We start from the raw sequence: 16,145 nt of genomic DNA, 5'->3' as shown, positions 1-16,145 counted from the left end.
ATCACCTAACCTATAAACAATACGACCAAAGTTACTGTCACTGGGTATCAACACTATATAGAACAACAGGCCCCGCTTCCCTTTTCCATCTAATGGCAAATTTGAAGATTTTGCTTACCCTATCCTCACAGGCTACCCTCTTACCAACAGCCTCCTTCCCTCCTCTCCTTCGGACACCTGTTATTAATTTATCTCCTTGTTTAATCAGAGAGCTGGGAGGTAACGGGCTTCTCCTCTGGCCTCACAGAGGATGACAAATGAATTGCCAAGACAGAAAAATTGACTCAAATTCATCCTCTGCTGGATTTTCTGTTGCAGGTCCATGAGATCTATTGTTCCCCATTGTGATAATGGATGGTGTGGCGCATGGAAGCACAGTGCAGAATGTCAATAAATAGTTCATGCCTGTGAAAAGTAACCTGGGACTTCCCTTGCTCTGTTGTTTGTTGGTTTAGGCAGAATCTGACTTGCTCAAACAGTGAAGATCCTTAGTTTAAAATGGCTGTAAAACCGGCCCAATGACAACAAACTTCCAGCTGAAACCTTTTTCTTGCTGCTTCTCATCTGGCGAACAAATGAATAAAGATGGAGAACACAAATGGAAACAGGTGATCATTTATAAAACTGACATGCTCTTTTAAGGCCATTTAAAGTCCTCCTTTGCATATAAAGTGGCTCCATTATATTCAGTTTTTAAATCCTTTTGCCTTGGTGTCTTTTCTCAGTTTGTGGAGCTAGCTACCTGGAAATGTCATCAACACGTTCACACATACAAATGCAATCCTTCAATCCCTGTGTTAAATGAGCACATAAGACAAAAGGACCATTCACATTGAGAATGTATAATCTCACAGTTGTTGCATGCAATATTTCCACTGTGTACACTGCAATTTACGAAGGGACTTTGCTTTACACTATTTCATCTTTTTACCCCCTTGCATGATCAAGACTGGAGATTGTTCTAATATATATTACCTGCATTTGCTTATTCATTCATTCAATTTAGCATTGTTAAATTTAAAATGTACACATTGCATTTGACAAGGTTTGACTCATCCAAGTGAATGCCAAGTTCTTATTATGACGTGAGAGTTTTACTTGTGAAGAAAACCATTCTTAATCTCAGTTGCTTCACTTGAGAAAAAAAGGAACATAACATCTTGGTAACTTATCAACTGGTTTTCTGGTGTTTGAAAGTGGAGTGCAAGATTTTCTTGTCTACTGGGATCTGGAGCAGATTCGGAACGGTGAAAGTCAAGTCGGCATACCAGCCAGAGAAAGGAATATAACCTTCATGGAATGTTTTATGAGGTAAGTTACATGTGGTATGCAAATTTGGTAGTGATTACAGATCTCTACAATATGACACGTCATTAGAACCCTTATTAAGAACATGTAAGCCACACAACACAATAACGTTTGACTGTACAGAGAATGGGTGAATTTGAGGATGAGGGTGTTCGAAGTCCCACACAGATCCTGTTGTCTTAACATCAAGAGTCCAGACCTCAGGGGATTCCCTCCATTCTATTTCCTCTGACAGCTCACTAAAGTGTCTTCCCATCTCCAGACAAAGCATGCTGATAAAATAATGCCGGCTGATATGCAATATTTCTACTTCAATTCTCACTCAGTCTCTATTACTTTGGATGTTTTATAACCTTGAATGTCCGGATTGTGTAGACAGTAAAGCATAGAGGTTTAGTTCATATGAAGCACCAAAGCATAAACATTTTATTAAGAGTAAGTATGGTATTGAAAAGAAAAAATAGTTGCAACTATCATTGTACTCTTCTGATGTCAAAGGTATAATGTCCTTGCAACTGTGATTATTAAGGTGTAGATTTCGGATAATAGAAAACTGTCTTGCACCACTTCCATTCATTTGAAAAGAATTTGAGTTCTCCCTTACAACAATAGCCTCTGATGTGACAGTGTATGGCAGTGAGAGCTTGTTGTGAGGTGTGAGAATGGACAATCTCAGAAGCTGAAAATGTAAAGGTCTTCATTGTCTTCAACAGGAGTATTTTCTAATGCATGACACAGCCTCGGCTACCCAACGCATAAATCCGCCCAGTGTCCCCTTATTGTGAAAAACTAACACCATTATCAGAGCTCCTGAAGCTAGGGGAAAAACTGGCAAATTAATTGACATTTTTTAATGAGCCCACACGTTAACTCACTTTGAGCCTGGCTGAAACAAGATAACGCTCCCTAACAGAAAGGAGTTTGACTTTCCTCTTAATGAGACTAAAGGTCTGGGAACCCCATTTAACGAGCGATATCCAAATGCTTTAATATTTGAGCGAAGTGAGAATTAGGGAAGCGGGATTAAAAAAATTAAAAAATTAAATAAAAAGACCAAAACAAATAAGATGCGTGTGCTTTCAGTGGAAACAACTTCAAAAGCAACATGAATGTGTGGAAGTGGTCTGTGTTCCACAGCATCAGCCAAACGTTCAGACGGGGCTGCTGATTGAGAATGCTGGTGGTACCGTGGCTGGTGGGCTGGGGAGCAGACCTGTGAGGTGCACTATCCTCCAGCTATATCTCTCTGTGGGAGGAAAACACTGCCGCAAGGGGGATGAGGACTAATCAATAGGATAAAAAAAGACAGAAAGTAGTATTTAGGGAAATGAGGTAGCTTTGGAGTTCACTGGAGTGGCACCGCATCGTAAGGTTCCTTCAGAAGCACAATGAGTATACTCTTGTGAGCAACAGAGAGCGATGTTTGGGGATTGCCCTGCATCCATGTATTTCAGAATGTACATGTAACAGCAGCGAGAGGCACATCCCTGCACATACACGAACGCTTGTCGATCAATGACTTCCCAAAACGCATCGAGGGAATCGCGGGGAAGGGGTATTGCCTTGCGGTAATTGACAATCTGATGAAAGCGTCTTGGGACGTGGCCCCATGTGAGTGACATGTCTCAGGCACAGTGGCTTCTAATCCACAGAGCCCCCAATGGTACATGGCATTACAGAGCCTTGGTTTCAGCCAGCGTTCTATCTCCCCTTTGAAGAAGGAGTGGAGGCAGTCTTAAGCTTCTGAAACCTTTAATGCTGTTAGAGGGGGCCTGGCAGATTGAAGCAATTCTTCCCAGACTTGTATTGTTTTATGAGGTCATGGCCAGACCGTGACAAAGATTTCTGGCCTGGGCTTTAGTTGTTGAAGCATCATTGCAACAAACAACCATATATAAAACTGCAACAGCCATTTTTAGCTGTAGCTAAGAATGACAAATGTTTCACAAGCTCATGTCATCCTAATGTTATCATCAACTCCTTATTCATTCATGATATGAGAACACGACTTGCAAATCTATCCTTCAAAACCAGCTTCGAATTAAGCCACAATATAAGGCTTGTTTTTACAAAAATGATACCACAGCACATTAATGTTTCATGCTATATCTTATTGTCTATCCTCATCAAAATCTTCCACATGGAGACTGTTTGACTGCATGGCTATTGATTCAAAAGATTGCCTTTCATTGAAAACCTTCTGAAGATTCTACTGTCATGCTCCATTGATTCCTGACTACAAACAAGGAAACCCAGCTATACCATCTAATTTAATTTAAGTCTAGACTCTGTAACCAAAACACATTTCCACAAACACACACAAAAACATGCACACACACAGAGTTGTGGGCGTTCCGGCTGTCAAGGTGGTGCTGGTGGGGCTATATGTGACAGTGTGTAGAGGATTATGTGGAGGTCTGGCTGTTTCTCCACAAACCATGGGAGATTGACCCTGATAAAACTCTGCCAACTGTGAGGCAGCACGGCCACATTTTGTAGCGACAGGTTCATGGTCCGGCTCCCAATTAATGCAGGGAGGCTGCTGCTAGTCTGAGACAACTTGGGTTGGAGCAAAAATCGAACATACAGGTATGTTGCTTTCTAGGGTGGCCAGGATCTAAGAACTGTACTCACAAGGTCCTCAGCTGACAGCTGTCTCTCTGAATCACAGTCGATAAGCCTTTTAACTCAACATCAGCAATATTCACGAGTTATGATCCCTTATGATTCACATTTATTTACTTCCACCAAAGCGATTCAGCAATTCAGAAGAAATGTCATTCTTAAAAAAGTGAATACCTCCAGGGGAAAAACAGTAATTGCCTTGAATGTCTTCAAACGAATGCAAGTGTGCAGGCTTTGCTGAAACATTCATGCTAGGGCCATGTGCTGTACTTATGTGTTTTCTTTGAGAGTGTGAACAAGCACCCTTGAGAAACTTCTCTGCAATCTGTTTTGTGTTTGCTTAGAAGACATTTAGCATTTATGTAATGTTTAACATGTCTATAAGAGTTGAGATTCTGGAGGATAAGGAGCACATTCGTTCTAATTACAGTTTGACCAAAATCAGTTACGTGTTGTAAATTACAAGATAGTTCTACTTTACCTAGGTACAGTATTATTTACAAGATAGGGGTCAATCTTTCTGAGGACATCTTTTCTGTGTAATAAAACTATACAGAGTACAGCATTCTGACCTAAGTTAAAATGAAAAAGAGAAACGTATCTTACCTGTTGGATCTACACAAGGAATATGGCCATGCAGAGGGAGCAAGAGAGAAACAGGAGATCATTGTTAATTTCTCTATTTAACAAAGCTACTGTAGGTAGATCATTAAAATGCCTGCTACAAAACATACTTAAAATAATGAACATACTTATTTGACTTGTAACTTGTCACAACACTTCACATGCATAAGAAAATTGAGCTATTTTTGCAATTTTGCTGAAAAACTGAGAATCCCTTGAGTGCATTCAGAAGACACAACAATCACCGCAGACTTTCCCCTTAAAGCGATTTCCGCCCTCGGGTGTTAATTAATGCAAGTCTCCTACCCTGTAGCACCAAGCTAAGATAAATCTGCTTGCCCACAGTCAGTAGCCCCTGAGGCAGTATGTGATGCTGGCCCTTGACCCACTGCCCTCCTCCTCCTCCACCAAAGGCCTTTAAGCTAAGGGTCACTACCTAGGAATTGCCCAAGGCAAGTTACCCACAAATCAAATATGATCTAGAGGTGATCGAGTGAGGGGGTGTCTGGATTAAGAACTGGGTCTGGGGATGTTCCAATGGTATACAGATCTGAGATGATTCATCTAATTATGTTAAGCACATACCGATACCATATATATTTTTTGGTAGTTCGGCAAACTATTTAGAAAATGGTTTCCACAGGAGAGGAATTAGTTTCAGTCACCATTTCCCTGTTAATCCCAGGATGGTATCCTTTCAGAGACAGGTTTTAGCCTTGTGTCTCATATCATGACACTAAAAGATGGGCTATTTTAATATCATGCTGGTGAATTAATTACTTTTATATTCATATTTAATATTAGGGAAATCATATTTCATTAACGTAGTTATCCACCTTTGCTATTAATCTTCATATAATAAAGCTTGGCCTGTTTTAATTGGAAAAAGTAATGACAGTGACATTGCTGTAGGCCTACACTTTAAAGATGGGGAAGAAAATGACATTGCTTTTTTCCAAGCTTTAATTAGATTCTAATAGTCTGTGCGACTTGGAGGGGGCAGTGATATGTAAACGACCAACTGTGAACATAAATACTAAACCTGGCTCTTTAAATTCTCCAAAGAATGGATATCTCAACTGTTATCTGACATTATTATTATTATGACTGGTGCAATTAGACTTTTAATCAATCCATTTAATTGCTCAAAAATAAAATAGATATTATATTACCAGAATTTCTGTACATTTTTAATCAATGAAAATAATTCATTTAAGTAAACAGATATCATTTAGATTAGCTTGGCTTGATTTACGGCCTAGATTAAAATGTATGCGTGAACCACCACAGCACTCACTGCTATGCAACAGCAACGATATGTATTCTGTCATTGAGTGGAGTGCACTGAGGTTGCTGACGAACAGCTCATTAAGCTCCTCTGTCATCTAAAAAGGAGTTAGATTTCCATTTAGCAGACGCTCTTATCCAGAGCGACTTACAGTAAGTACAGGGACATTCCCCCGAGGCAAGTAGGGTGAAGTGCCTTGCCCAAGGACACAACGTCAGTTGGCATGACCAGGAATCAAACTGGCAACCTTCGGATTACTAGCCCGATTCCCTCACCGCTCAGCCACCTGACTTGAAAACAGGAGTGCTGTGGATTGTGCTTTGCTGATACAAAGCTTACAGCACCCTTCAAAAGCATATCTGAATGAAGACAGCATGAACGAGCAAAAAATTGAAAACTCAGAGATAAATACAAATAATCAACATTTTATGGTCAACTTCAATAAACAGGTTTTCAAACTAGAAACGTGTGTATTCTTCTAAAATAAATATAGATATGTTTTTCTTTTCTGTTGATGGTATTTTTCATCCACTCAAAGACAAGGTAGTAAAACAGGGAAGTCTGAAATTACACACCATTAAGAGACTGGATAAAGACAGACTCCTTTTGCGATTTTAAGTTTGTTAGCTCTTCCCCATACTTACAGTATTACAGCCAAGGCCTTGCCCATGACAAATCAAGAAACAAATGCAGCAGCTCATTATATCAACTTCACCAGAATCCCATTTACTGTATTGTGACACAATAATTACGAGTCTTATAACAGATCGTCATGAGAGCGAAGCAAACTGATTGGCATTGATTACCCCCCCCCCTCCAAAAAAAAGAAGACAAAAATAATGAACGGAAATATAATAAAAAAATAAATAAAAATCAAAGTCATATACCATGACAGAATGGGCTGTGTGTGGGCGCTGAGGCATAGCGGCTTGCCAATTACAGCAAACCAAAGTCGGTTGGTTCTACCTCGATAATGAAAGTCTAAAACGATCCGCTTCCGTTGTTTAGCATCAGTGCACATCGCTTATTCAACATCTCCATCTAATGCTGAGCTCATTAGTATGTAAACAGGTACCTCATACTTCACCAGCCTACCATGCTGAATGGCTGGTGGAGGGGGTGGGGGTGGTGGCGGGGGGGAGTGGAGCGGAGGGGGTGGTTGGTGGAACATAAAAGACATGTTGACCAACCTTTAATACCCTAACAACATGGTTCCAATATTGCCTTGGAATCATCTGTATCACTCCAACATGATGAGCCTTATGTCCAGGCTCATGCTCCTCCATGCTTCCATTACTTCATGCTTCACCTCAAGTGTGAGCGCTGTGCCTATATTGTACTGTCTGGATAGTGTTAGGATACAGACAAGAGAAAAAAGGATTTTCTAAACAGTAATATATTTTCTGAATGTCAGAAGACAGTTCTGTAGGCGGGGTGGGCTGGCCTGTGCTTGGAAAATGCTGCTGCACAGTGCTCAAGAGATGAGATATATGAGACTTTTCATGGCCGGGGTCAGATTCTCCTATCAACAATAAACAGTCCCCCCACCCATCCGCCGCCCTCCTCCCCTGTCAATGTGATGCCACGGTACTGCACTAGTCTCAAACACATACACAGCCTTTAAACACCTTCGTTGTCTGATTGAGCTCTTGCCCTCATCCCACTAACTCACACAGGCAGCCAACATGTGACAGCCCTGTAACATGTCTATTCCCACAAAGCCTTATTATTTCAGGGTGCTGCTACAAAGAGACTTTGAAATTAAATTACAAGTCAGGATATAATTCATTCATTCTTCAACGGCGTAATAACATTAGTCTACACATTTAATTGAGTGTGACTCATTGAAACTATGAAATAGTATTGAGTTGAAATACCCAAAATGGGTGGGGATATAAAATAGGGCAAATATTTTTTTTGTATTCTTACATCTCCTGAAGTTCTTATTTACTGTTTTCTGCCACGTTGACAGAAATGAGGGAATAGAAGGTTGGTCATCAGTGAGGTCATAAGATCCATGGTAACTTGTGAAGAACACCAGCTATTGAGGACCACTCCACTCCAAGTTCATTTTCAGATCACTTTGATCATCCCACATGCAGGTCTTTCACATATAAGTAGGGCCTGCTGAAAGCTTGTTGTAGGCAGACAGGGTTGAATCTCACCCTATCACCTCTCTCAGGTTCTTTCTTCATTACGATGTCAGGATGGAGCGGTGGTGAGGTGACAAGTGATGGAGGGAGAAAAAAACGACAAGCAGATGGGAATGTGTGGACACCTCTCATCTCCATGGCTCCACCTTGCAGTGTTGTCGGAGTGTACAGGAAATTACGTCTGGCTGACATACCCTGGCCCTCATCTCAATTCTATGGTGTTATAAGGGGGAGAGAGGGGAAGGGAAGACTTGTTTTAGACAGTTTTATTGAGTATTCAATTTAAGGTAAACGAAGACTGGGGAAGTGGAAGGATTCAGCACAAAAGACATTGATTCGGGTTGAAGGTCTGTGCTCCCTGGGTTTAACGCAATGTGAAAACACTAAGCCCAAACGAAGGCTAGCACAGCTGTGACGCAGAAAGAGATGCGAGAGAGAAGCCCCGAGGTTGCGGTTTGCCCACCTCCAGGTGTGAGCAAGCTAACAGGAAATGAGGTGTCTTTACCTCTTGTCATGTGTACATACACTATGTCATACACTTGTTTTCACGTCTTTTGAGAGACAAATGGACCTGAATGAAATGGAGAAAACATAACAATACCACCTTCTTTCAACACTAGATATGCAAATATAATATATTAATTGTGGTTTCTGTCAAGATTGTACTGCACAGATTCCCGGGGTCTATTAGTCTAAGTACCATAACACTGCATGTGTTGCCTCTCAAACCAACGCCCATGTCACATGAGAGATCAGATCGTCTCAGCATTAAGAAATCTCCACTGGCGGACAAGGCAAACATTTTATGGCGACGCAGCCAAATTAATGGTGTTGCACATACTGTTTTATTTGAAAGAAAGTCGGTCATAAAATCAACATGGTCCCTGGCTAGGTCTCATAAAGCAGGCCCACTGTGACTGGGGGCTTTTGACAGAGCTGCCCAATCAAGGCAGCAAAGGGGGCATATATAAGTCGATAGAGAGTGAGTTACGACTCGCCTCAGAGTGTTATTTTAATGGGACTCCATGCCTCTGCCTGTAAAACGCCCTGCGTTCTTTGGCACTGGCAACAGGGACCATTCATGTGTATGTATCTTCCAGATGATATAAACCCTATGTGAGGCCTGACTGCTTGGAGCTAGGGGGTGGGGACCTCAGCAGCACATCAGACCGACAGATATCATGTTAACACTGGAGCCAGATTATGACATGCAAGGCTGCTGGTCAAGGAAAGATGACAAATGGATGGGTTGAAAGATCAATGACAGCATGTATTGTAACCATGAACTATTTCAGTATGTCTTCTAGTAGAAACATTGAGGACTATTACTTTGTGCGAGCACAATACCTGAATGAAAAGGAGGGGTTGATTACTATGGTAACCAAGGCAAGAGGGCCGCAGCAAGGCCACCGAAGATGACAACCTTTCTATTGTTTTCAGTGAAACACGGGAACATGAATCTGAGTTGATTCTGGAGCTTAATAAATTTGCTGTGCCTCCTCCTCTTCCTCCACATCTCACTCCCACAGTCTGTTCATCCGAATCAAGCTTGACACTTCCCCTCTCTGCATAACACTTCTCCAGATATTGGTGTCAAAGCATTTTGCAAGTAAACAAACAAGAAACTCATCTGTATATTTTGCTTTGGCTGGAAGTTATTGAATAGTGTGGGTCAGGGTTGAGGTAGCCCTTACGCCACGCCGACACCAACTGTTACATGTACAACAGTCTGGTAAGACAAACTGCCTCCAAATGTAGATGAATGTGTACTCCAAAGGCAGTATTCAACACATTTCAGAAGGGCTTCAGTATTCACGGCAGGTAGAAGTGTTGTCTTCATCATGAGATAATATGGTTTGTGTGAATTCCGCCCAGCCCTAAATCCAGTTTGGAAATGAATTTGTCACTGCGACCGCTGACTGCGTCTCTTTTTGGACATCTCATTCCATCATTCCCACAGCCGGCTGTGAATTTGCAACAAGGTAAACACGTGGTCTGTAAACATGGCTAAAAGATAGAAAGCACACAGGGTCATATGATGAGGTGTAAGTGAAGCAAGTGTGGTTCATCTTAAATTGAGAGAAGAGATCCGGTGTATGTGTCCGATGTCTGTTCAGTTATTCCTATTTTCATTGCTGTCTTTATGAGTCAGTTTGTTGTTACAACTACTGAGTTCAGTTTGGGAGGGATATTGGCATAACGTCAGTATAATACAGTGGAGTGAAGATGGAGAAGAGGAGAGGAGGGAGTGTACATGAACGCCTTAATGCGATGTTTCTGTAATAGGCTGGTGATTGAGAGGGACCGCTCCCTAGTCATTTGACATGCAAATTGATTAAGAAGTAATAGCTCGCAAGGAAGGAAAATCACCAGAGATCATGAGACGCAATTTTAAAACAGCAATAAAGCCGATGCAGCTGAACACCACCACCGATTAATATACGAAGGTCCATAATCAAATGTAATTTCCCACAAGTGCTGCAACAACCTATTGTAGTGTGACTCGAACAAAACAAGTCAGGTTCATTGATATCGTCAGCTGTGTAAAATGAATGTGTGGCTCCATCATCGGAAACTGCTGGTCTCCCCCTAACCCTGTCTCTCTGTGGGTTTGGTCTCTCTGTTCGGCCTTGTCTCTCTAAGGCCTTACTGGTGGAACACTTCAAAGAACTGTACAGATTTTAAAAAATGAGACAGGAGGATGAAACGCATCAGCAAGTTCTATACGGTCTATAGTATCTGCAGCACTCAGATGAAGTTCTGGTTCATCAGAAAACGCTGTGTGAAAAAACACTGGCTTTTGGTTGGGTTCATTCAAATGCCATGTAATACAATTAAGCCGTGCATTATGGAAACCCAAGCGAGCCACTTATATATTAAACACAAAGTGAATAAGTACATGGTAGAACTCGTATCAGGCTATCGATAACAGCTCCCAGTTGCACTGCTCTCAGGCTCATTTAAACACTGCTTAGTCAGGTGCTTCAGAAAATAATTTCTTGGCTAAATTAATGACCTTTTATATGAATTAGAAACAACATATGAAAGAATAAATGAGGCTGGCTATTCTCTTAACGTCTGTTTCTTTCAGCAAATCAAAGTATCTCTGTGAAACCAGGACAGGCATCCATGCTTAAGGGTCAGTCGAACCAATCTCTGCCAAATGTCACAAAAGGCACAAACCCCCGTTCTCACCTGATTGGATAGACATAATTACATTCAGAGCATGTTGATCATTCATAATCATTACATGCCTGACATAACCCATGATCAAATACATAGTTATGTTCCAGCCTTTGAAATAATCAGGAGTGATCGGAGATTAAACTAGGCCTGATCAATGGAGAGCAGGCCTGTGAGTATTTACCCTGAGGTTACAGCATATCAAATGAGGTTCAGGTCTCTGGGTACAAATGAGTCAAATGGAGACCAAAAATAAGATGCTTGAAATTCTCATGTAATTAGAATAATGGCTGGCTCTTTTAGTTCCCTTGTCCCATGATGGCTGTCACCCATGTTGGTGATCTTTCTCTCGCTAGTGTTCGTCCTGCCGAATGTACAGGGATGGTGCTGGGTATCGGGAGGATATTAACATAAGCACGATAACAGGGACAATTACTGCCTGTATCTTATTTCTCTCTGCACAAGTGGACAGCGGAGAAGCGAGACGTCTCAGCCGATTCGTTCCCAGTGAGGCCCGGAGATCAGCATAATAAATAGCCCTTCTCAAATGGAACATTGATAAACACACCGTATGCCATTAATCAGCAGCGTGGGGAAACGGGATAGTCTTAGCTGCATGCTGTATGATTGACAGGCTCATTTATTGAAAGGAACAGCTTTTCATAGGGATGAATGGGACTTTTCCTTTATTGGCTAATTTAAGGTATGAATCTGGAGAGTGCGCTGGGAGATGTTCAGTGGGAGGTCAGTGTGAAACACTAGGATCTGTCTGCAGGTACTGGGCTACAGCAGAAGCTCACCCAGGAGAGATAGGGGTTTGAATGAGGCTGGTTGGAGCCAAGCGACTGCTGCCGAGGGGGGTGTGGGGGGTGTTTACACGTCGGTAGCCATAAACTACAATATGTTAATAAAGGCAAGAGTGTTTTCCCCTTCATTCCTTCTAGCCATGTGAGTGTGGTCCTGAGCCTCTGAGTCTCCAACGTCGTGTTAAGACATCACGAGACTTGTGCTTCGCCCTCGGTCTCCAAGCACGTCTTGTTCCCGGCTCCCCACTGCCCTATTTTGTGGAGGGGAATTTTCTATCCTGTTAGCATCTCATCTGGCCTTACACATTCAATTTGCTCATGTTACATCTGTAGGCCAGGGCCTGCTTCTGCTTGAATGGCTACATTACGCCATCAGGAAAGTGGGCTGATGTCTCAAGACATCTGACCTCGATTGAGGACCCCCACTCAAATGAATGTTTTAAGTTCAACAAAAATGGGTTTCCTCACGTTTGCTGTTGCAGTACTGATATGTAACATATCGAACTGCAAGATTGTTTCTATGGTGTAGTAAAGTGTTCACCATCACAAAATGTTACATTTTGGTCAGATATCAGCTACAGGTTACATCCATACAATTCTCTGCTCTACCCTTGAAGGAGAAAGACATAGCATGTTTAACACTGCATTACACACTTGGCACTGCCTCAGGAACTGGGGAGCTCCCAGGTCTAGCCCCAGAAACCTGTCATCTTCAGCACACCTGAGTTACACCCACAGATATGTCTTGAGGAAAAAGAAGAAAAAAAAATCAAAGGCTGGCAACTGGGCTGCAGAAAGTGAGACGAGGAAGAAGAAAAAAAGAATGAGGAGAAAGAGACAAAGAGATAGAGAGAGTGGGTAACATCAGCAGCCGGCTTCCTACAGTAGTTCACTAGAGGAAGATCTAGAGGAAGCAAACATCCACCTCCATAGTGTCAGTATCGTCGAAGTCCTTCTATCTATTTCAGTGTGGGAAAAGTATGTGAGGCCTAAATCTTTCATTAAATGAGAGCTTATTTCATTATTTAGAAGGTGTTATTTTCTGCCTCAGTTCACAGGCGTTAAGCCAACTGGCAACTGGAAGACCTATTTAAATGAGTAGGAGCTGGTCCCATCTGCCCTGGTGGTTTCTCCTTTTCTCCTCCCCCTCTCTCTCTCTCGTTCTCCACTCTCTCTCTGTCTCTCCAGGCGGGTGGGCAACTTGCTAATTCAATCAGCTTCTAAGATGCAGGGTGGCTTCTGTTGTGTCACCTGCCCCATGCTTGCCATCCCACTCACCCGTACTCAAGTTGGGCACCCATTACCAAAGATAATGAGCCACAAGTACAGTACGGCTGAATGTTGTCAGGCCCAAAGTATCGTTGTACACACGTGCACACACACACATACTGCCGAGCCTGGACTTTGACTGACACATGTATTTTAATACTTGTCTCTTATCAATGGCCTCCTTGTGGCTAAATAGATGCCTCAGTGAAGCATCTATTCAGAGAATTTCCTGGCTAAGAGCGACTGCAGATAAGCTGTGCAGACAGGCCGTGAATATATATTTATATGGGTAGTCCTCTATCGATGACATGAGAAGCATGTATAATCATGTTGCGTACTTTAAGGATTTCTGTGCTCTGTGGATGAATGGTCCATTTGTCTACTGGAGCCTGACAGAGGGGTTTTAGAGAATCCATGGCCTCACAGTCCTTTCTCACTCGGAATTCTGAAATCAAAATTCTTACCTTTTAGGTCATTCACTAAAGTATCGTCGGTGAGACTGTATTGTATTGTATTTTATTATTAAAGGGTACCACACATCTGTGTTATGACGCTTTTTCATTTATTGAGCTCTTTTGGTCTCGATGGGGGAAACTTTTATCTCCAGGTCTAAAACCCTCTCTCGTGTAAGAGCATCTTTCCTTTTCTAAGCCAACATGAACACTCTTTTCTTTTACTTCATTTTCCAAATGATTCAGTAAATACATTTAGCTTGACGGAACCGGGAGCCAGGCTCCATGTTATTTATTAGGAGATTTGTGTTGCGCAGAGCATTAAGCAGAAAAGCCGAATGAAATAAAGGAATGAGCACAAGCTATAACAACAAGCATCTGTTGACATCCTCTCCATTAAGTAAAATATGACCGTAGCATGCATTCTCATTTTCGAAAACACCGTTTTGGTTTTCAGTTTTTATCATCCGAGGAACACAGTTTTTATCATGTTATGAAAATCTCAGTCTTAATTAGATGATTTGGCTCCTACCAGTCCCCAGTGAGCTTAGTGATCCCTTGTTACACTGATGCACAACATAATCCCCCTACTTTGCCAAATGTCCTGATTTCTCGTAATGCAGTGAGAGTTAATTATCATGGGCCGATCTCAGAAAATATCTGTGCACATTTTCTATCATTTAGGACCTTCATTGTGACACACAGTACATATTAGATCCTCTATATCTAGAGATACACTAAGTTTAAGAGAGTAGACAAGTGGGAGATGTCTACAAGCTAAGCAGTTGTCATTCTTAATGAAAACTCTGATTAGTCTCTGAGTGCCGAATCCCCACACTGTACATTCAGTATCCAAAGTTCAACTGTGCTAAAGTACGGCAGGATTTTCCTTCAAAGCTCAGTTTAAGTCTTACGTGTATTAGCTCATCTACCAACAGCTCCATCTCTCAGGAAGCAATCAGAATTGAAGCAGCAAAAAATGGTCTGCAGTATAATTAGAGTAATTAAGGAAACAGGGGCCATGCAGTGCCTGAGATGCTGTCAAACACTAAGCACAGTCCCAGGGTGATAATTACATGTATACACTCTCCAAGCTATGGTTTACGCTGTCTGCTGCTACTTACCCTTACCATTGTCAAAGGATTGCAACAGTGCAGTAAAGCATGGAGAACCTTTACAATAGGAAATGGCATAACTAATATATTTATCCACAGAGTTAATTTATGCCATCTTCTGTATTATCAATATAGTTAGTGCATACATTTTTGTTAACACTGTATTGAGTAAGATTAGCCATTTAGTTCACTCCAGAAAAAGACAATGCATTTTTTTGGTCCTTTCTGTATTTATAGTCTGGATGGCACTGGGTTTTATCTCTCTTGTAACTGTTTTCCAAATGAAAGGTGTCAAAAGCTTCCTTTCTCCAAACCACTTGTCTTACAACTGTATATATCTCACAAGGTGCAAGACACTGTCTGAGACACTCCAGTTTGACATAAACAAACAGATCACTTGAATGTGCAGTCTACGATGTGTTTTGCCGACCATGAAAGCCTTACTTTCACTAATCTTCATGTTCTTCTCTAGGGGTCATCCTGTGCCCTGAGTGGCCAGCCTGGCTTGGCGACCCTTTTCTGTGACCTGGCGGTGAACTGCATCAGCAGGGACACCTTTTTATCTGGATCTGTTGGTGAGAGTGAGCTCCCTACCGGACATAGATAAGAGCTTCCGGTGACTCAGGGAAGCGTTCCAGTCGACACACTCTATTACAACTCCATTTACATTCTCCACACAGTCACATTTCAGGCTCATTCTGACCCATATATTAACCAGTCCAAAATATACCACATTAGATTCATCCCTCTTACTTCTCAATTAAAATGACTCAACCTTACAAGGCGGGTCGCACCCCAGACTCGCGTCAAATTTAAGGGCAGCAATCACTAACTAAATGTCAGCTATTGTTGATGTAAAATATTGCAAATTGCTCCCGATCCTCTTAAATAGCATTGACTGTAAAAGTGGTGGAGGTACAAGTGAGATGAATCTGAGCTGATTTATTAAAAAGAAGACAAAATTTCACTTTATTGAAAAGGAGGAAACTGTGAATGATTTCAGACTTACTGTGAATATAATTTAAATTTCACAATTACCCTTTGACTCGTCAGTTCCTGAGCATAATTATGTTAGTATTACTTCAATCTGATACATGATTCACTATGTCCACAGTCCATGACAAATTTCATGTTCAACCACCACCTGTGTCTGTCAGTGTTCAGAATACGTTCTGCAGTTTTTATTGGATTTTGTAATTATACTCCATTAATTGCGCCTAGAAAAGGTGAATAGGTCTATATTGTTTGAATCTCATACTAATATCACCATGTTAATAATTTCTCCTGTCCTTGGGAAATATTTAATTAGACGTTGAAGCTTG

General features: G+C 41.6%; 1 protein-coding gene across 1 annotated transcript in view; it reads right to left on the bottom strand.

The window, feature by feature from the left end:
• Positions 1-16,145, bottom strand: part of LOC136955639 (carbohydrate sulfotransferase 8-like) — an 86,710-nt gene that overhangs the window by 33,870 nt on the left and 36,695 nt on the right. Inside the window, exon 3 of the mRNA XM_067249378.1 lies at positions 4,540-4,548. Within this exon, the coding sequence (XP_067105479.1) occupies positions 4,540-4,548 (9 nt within the window). The remainder of the gene's footprint in view (positions 1-4,539; positions 4,549-16,145) is intronic.

Source organism: Osmerus mordax, chromosome 13 (assembly GCF_038355195.1).
Source record: "Osmerus mordax isolate fOsmMor3 chromosome 13, fOsmMor3.pri, whole genome shotgun sequence".
NCBI classification, from domain to species: Eukaryota; Metazoa; Chordata; class Actinopteri; order Osmeriformes; family Osmeridae; genus Osmerus; species Osmerus mordax.
The sequence above is the reverse complement of the archived record's forward strand: the minus strand, read 5'-3'. Positions and strand labels throughout refer to the sequence as shown.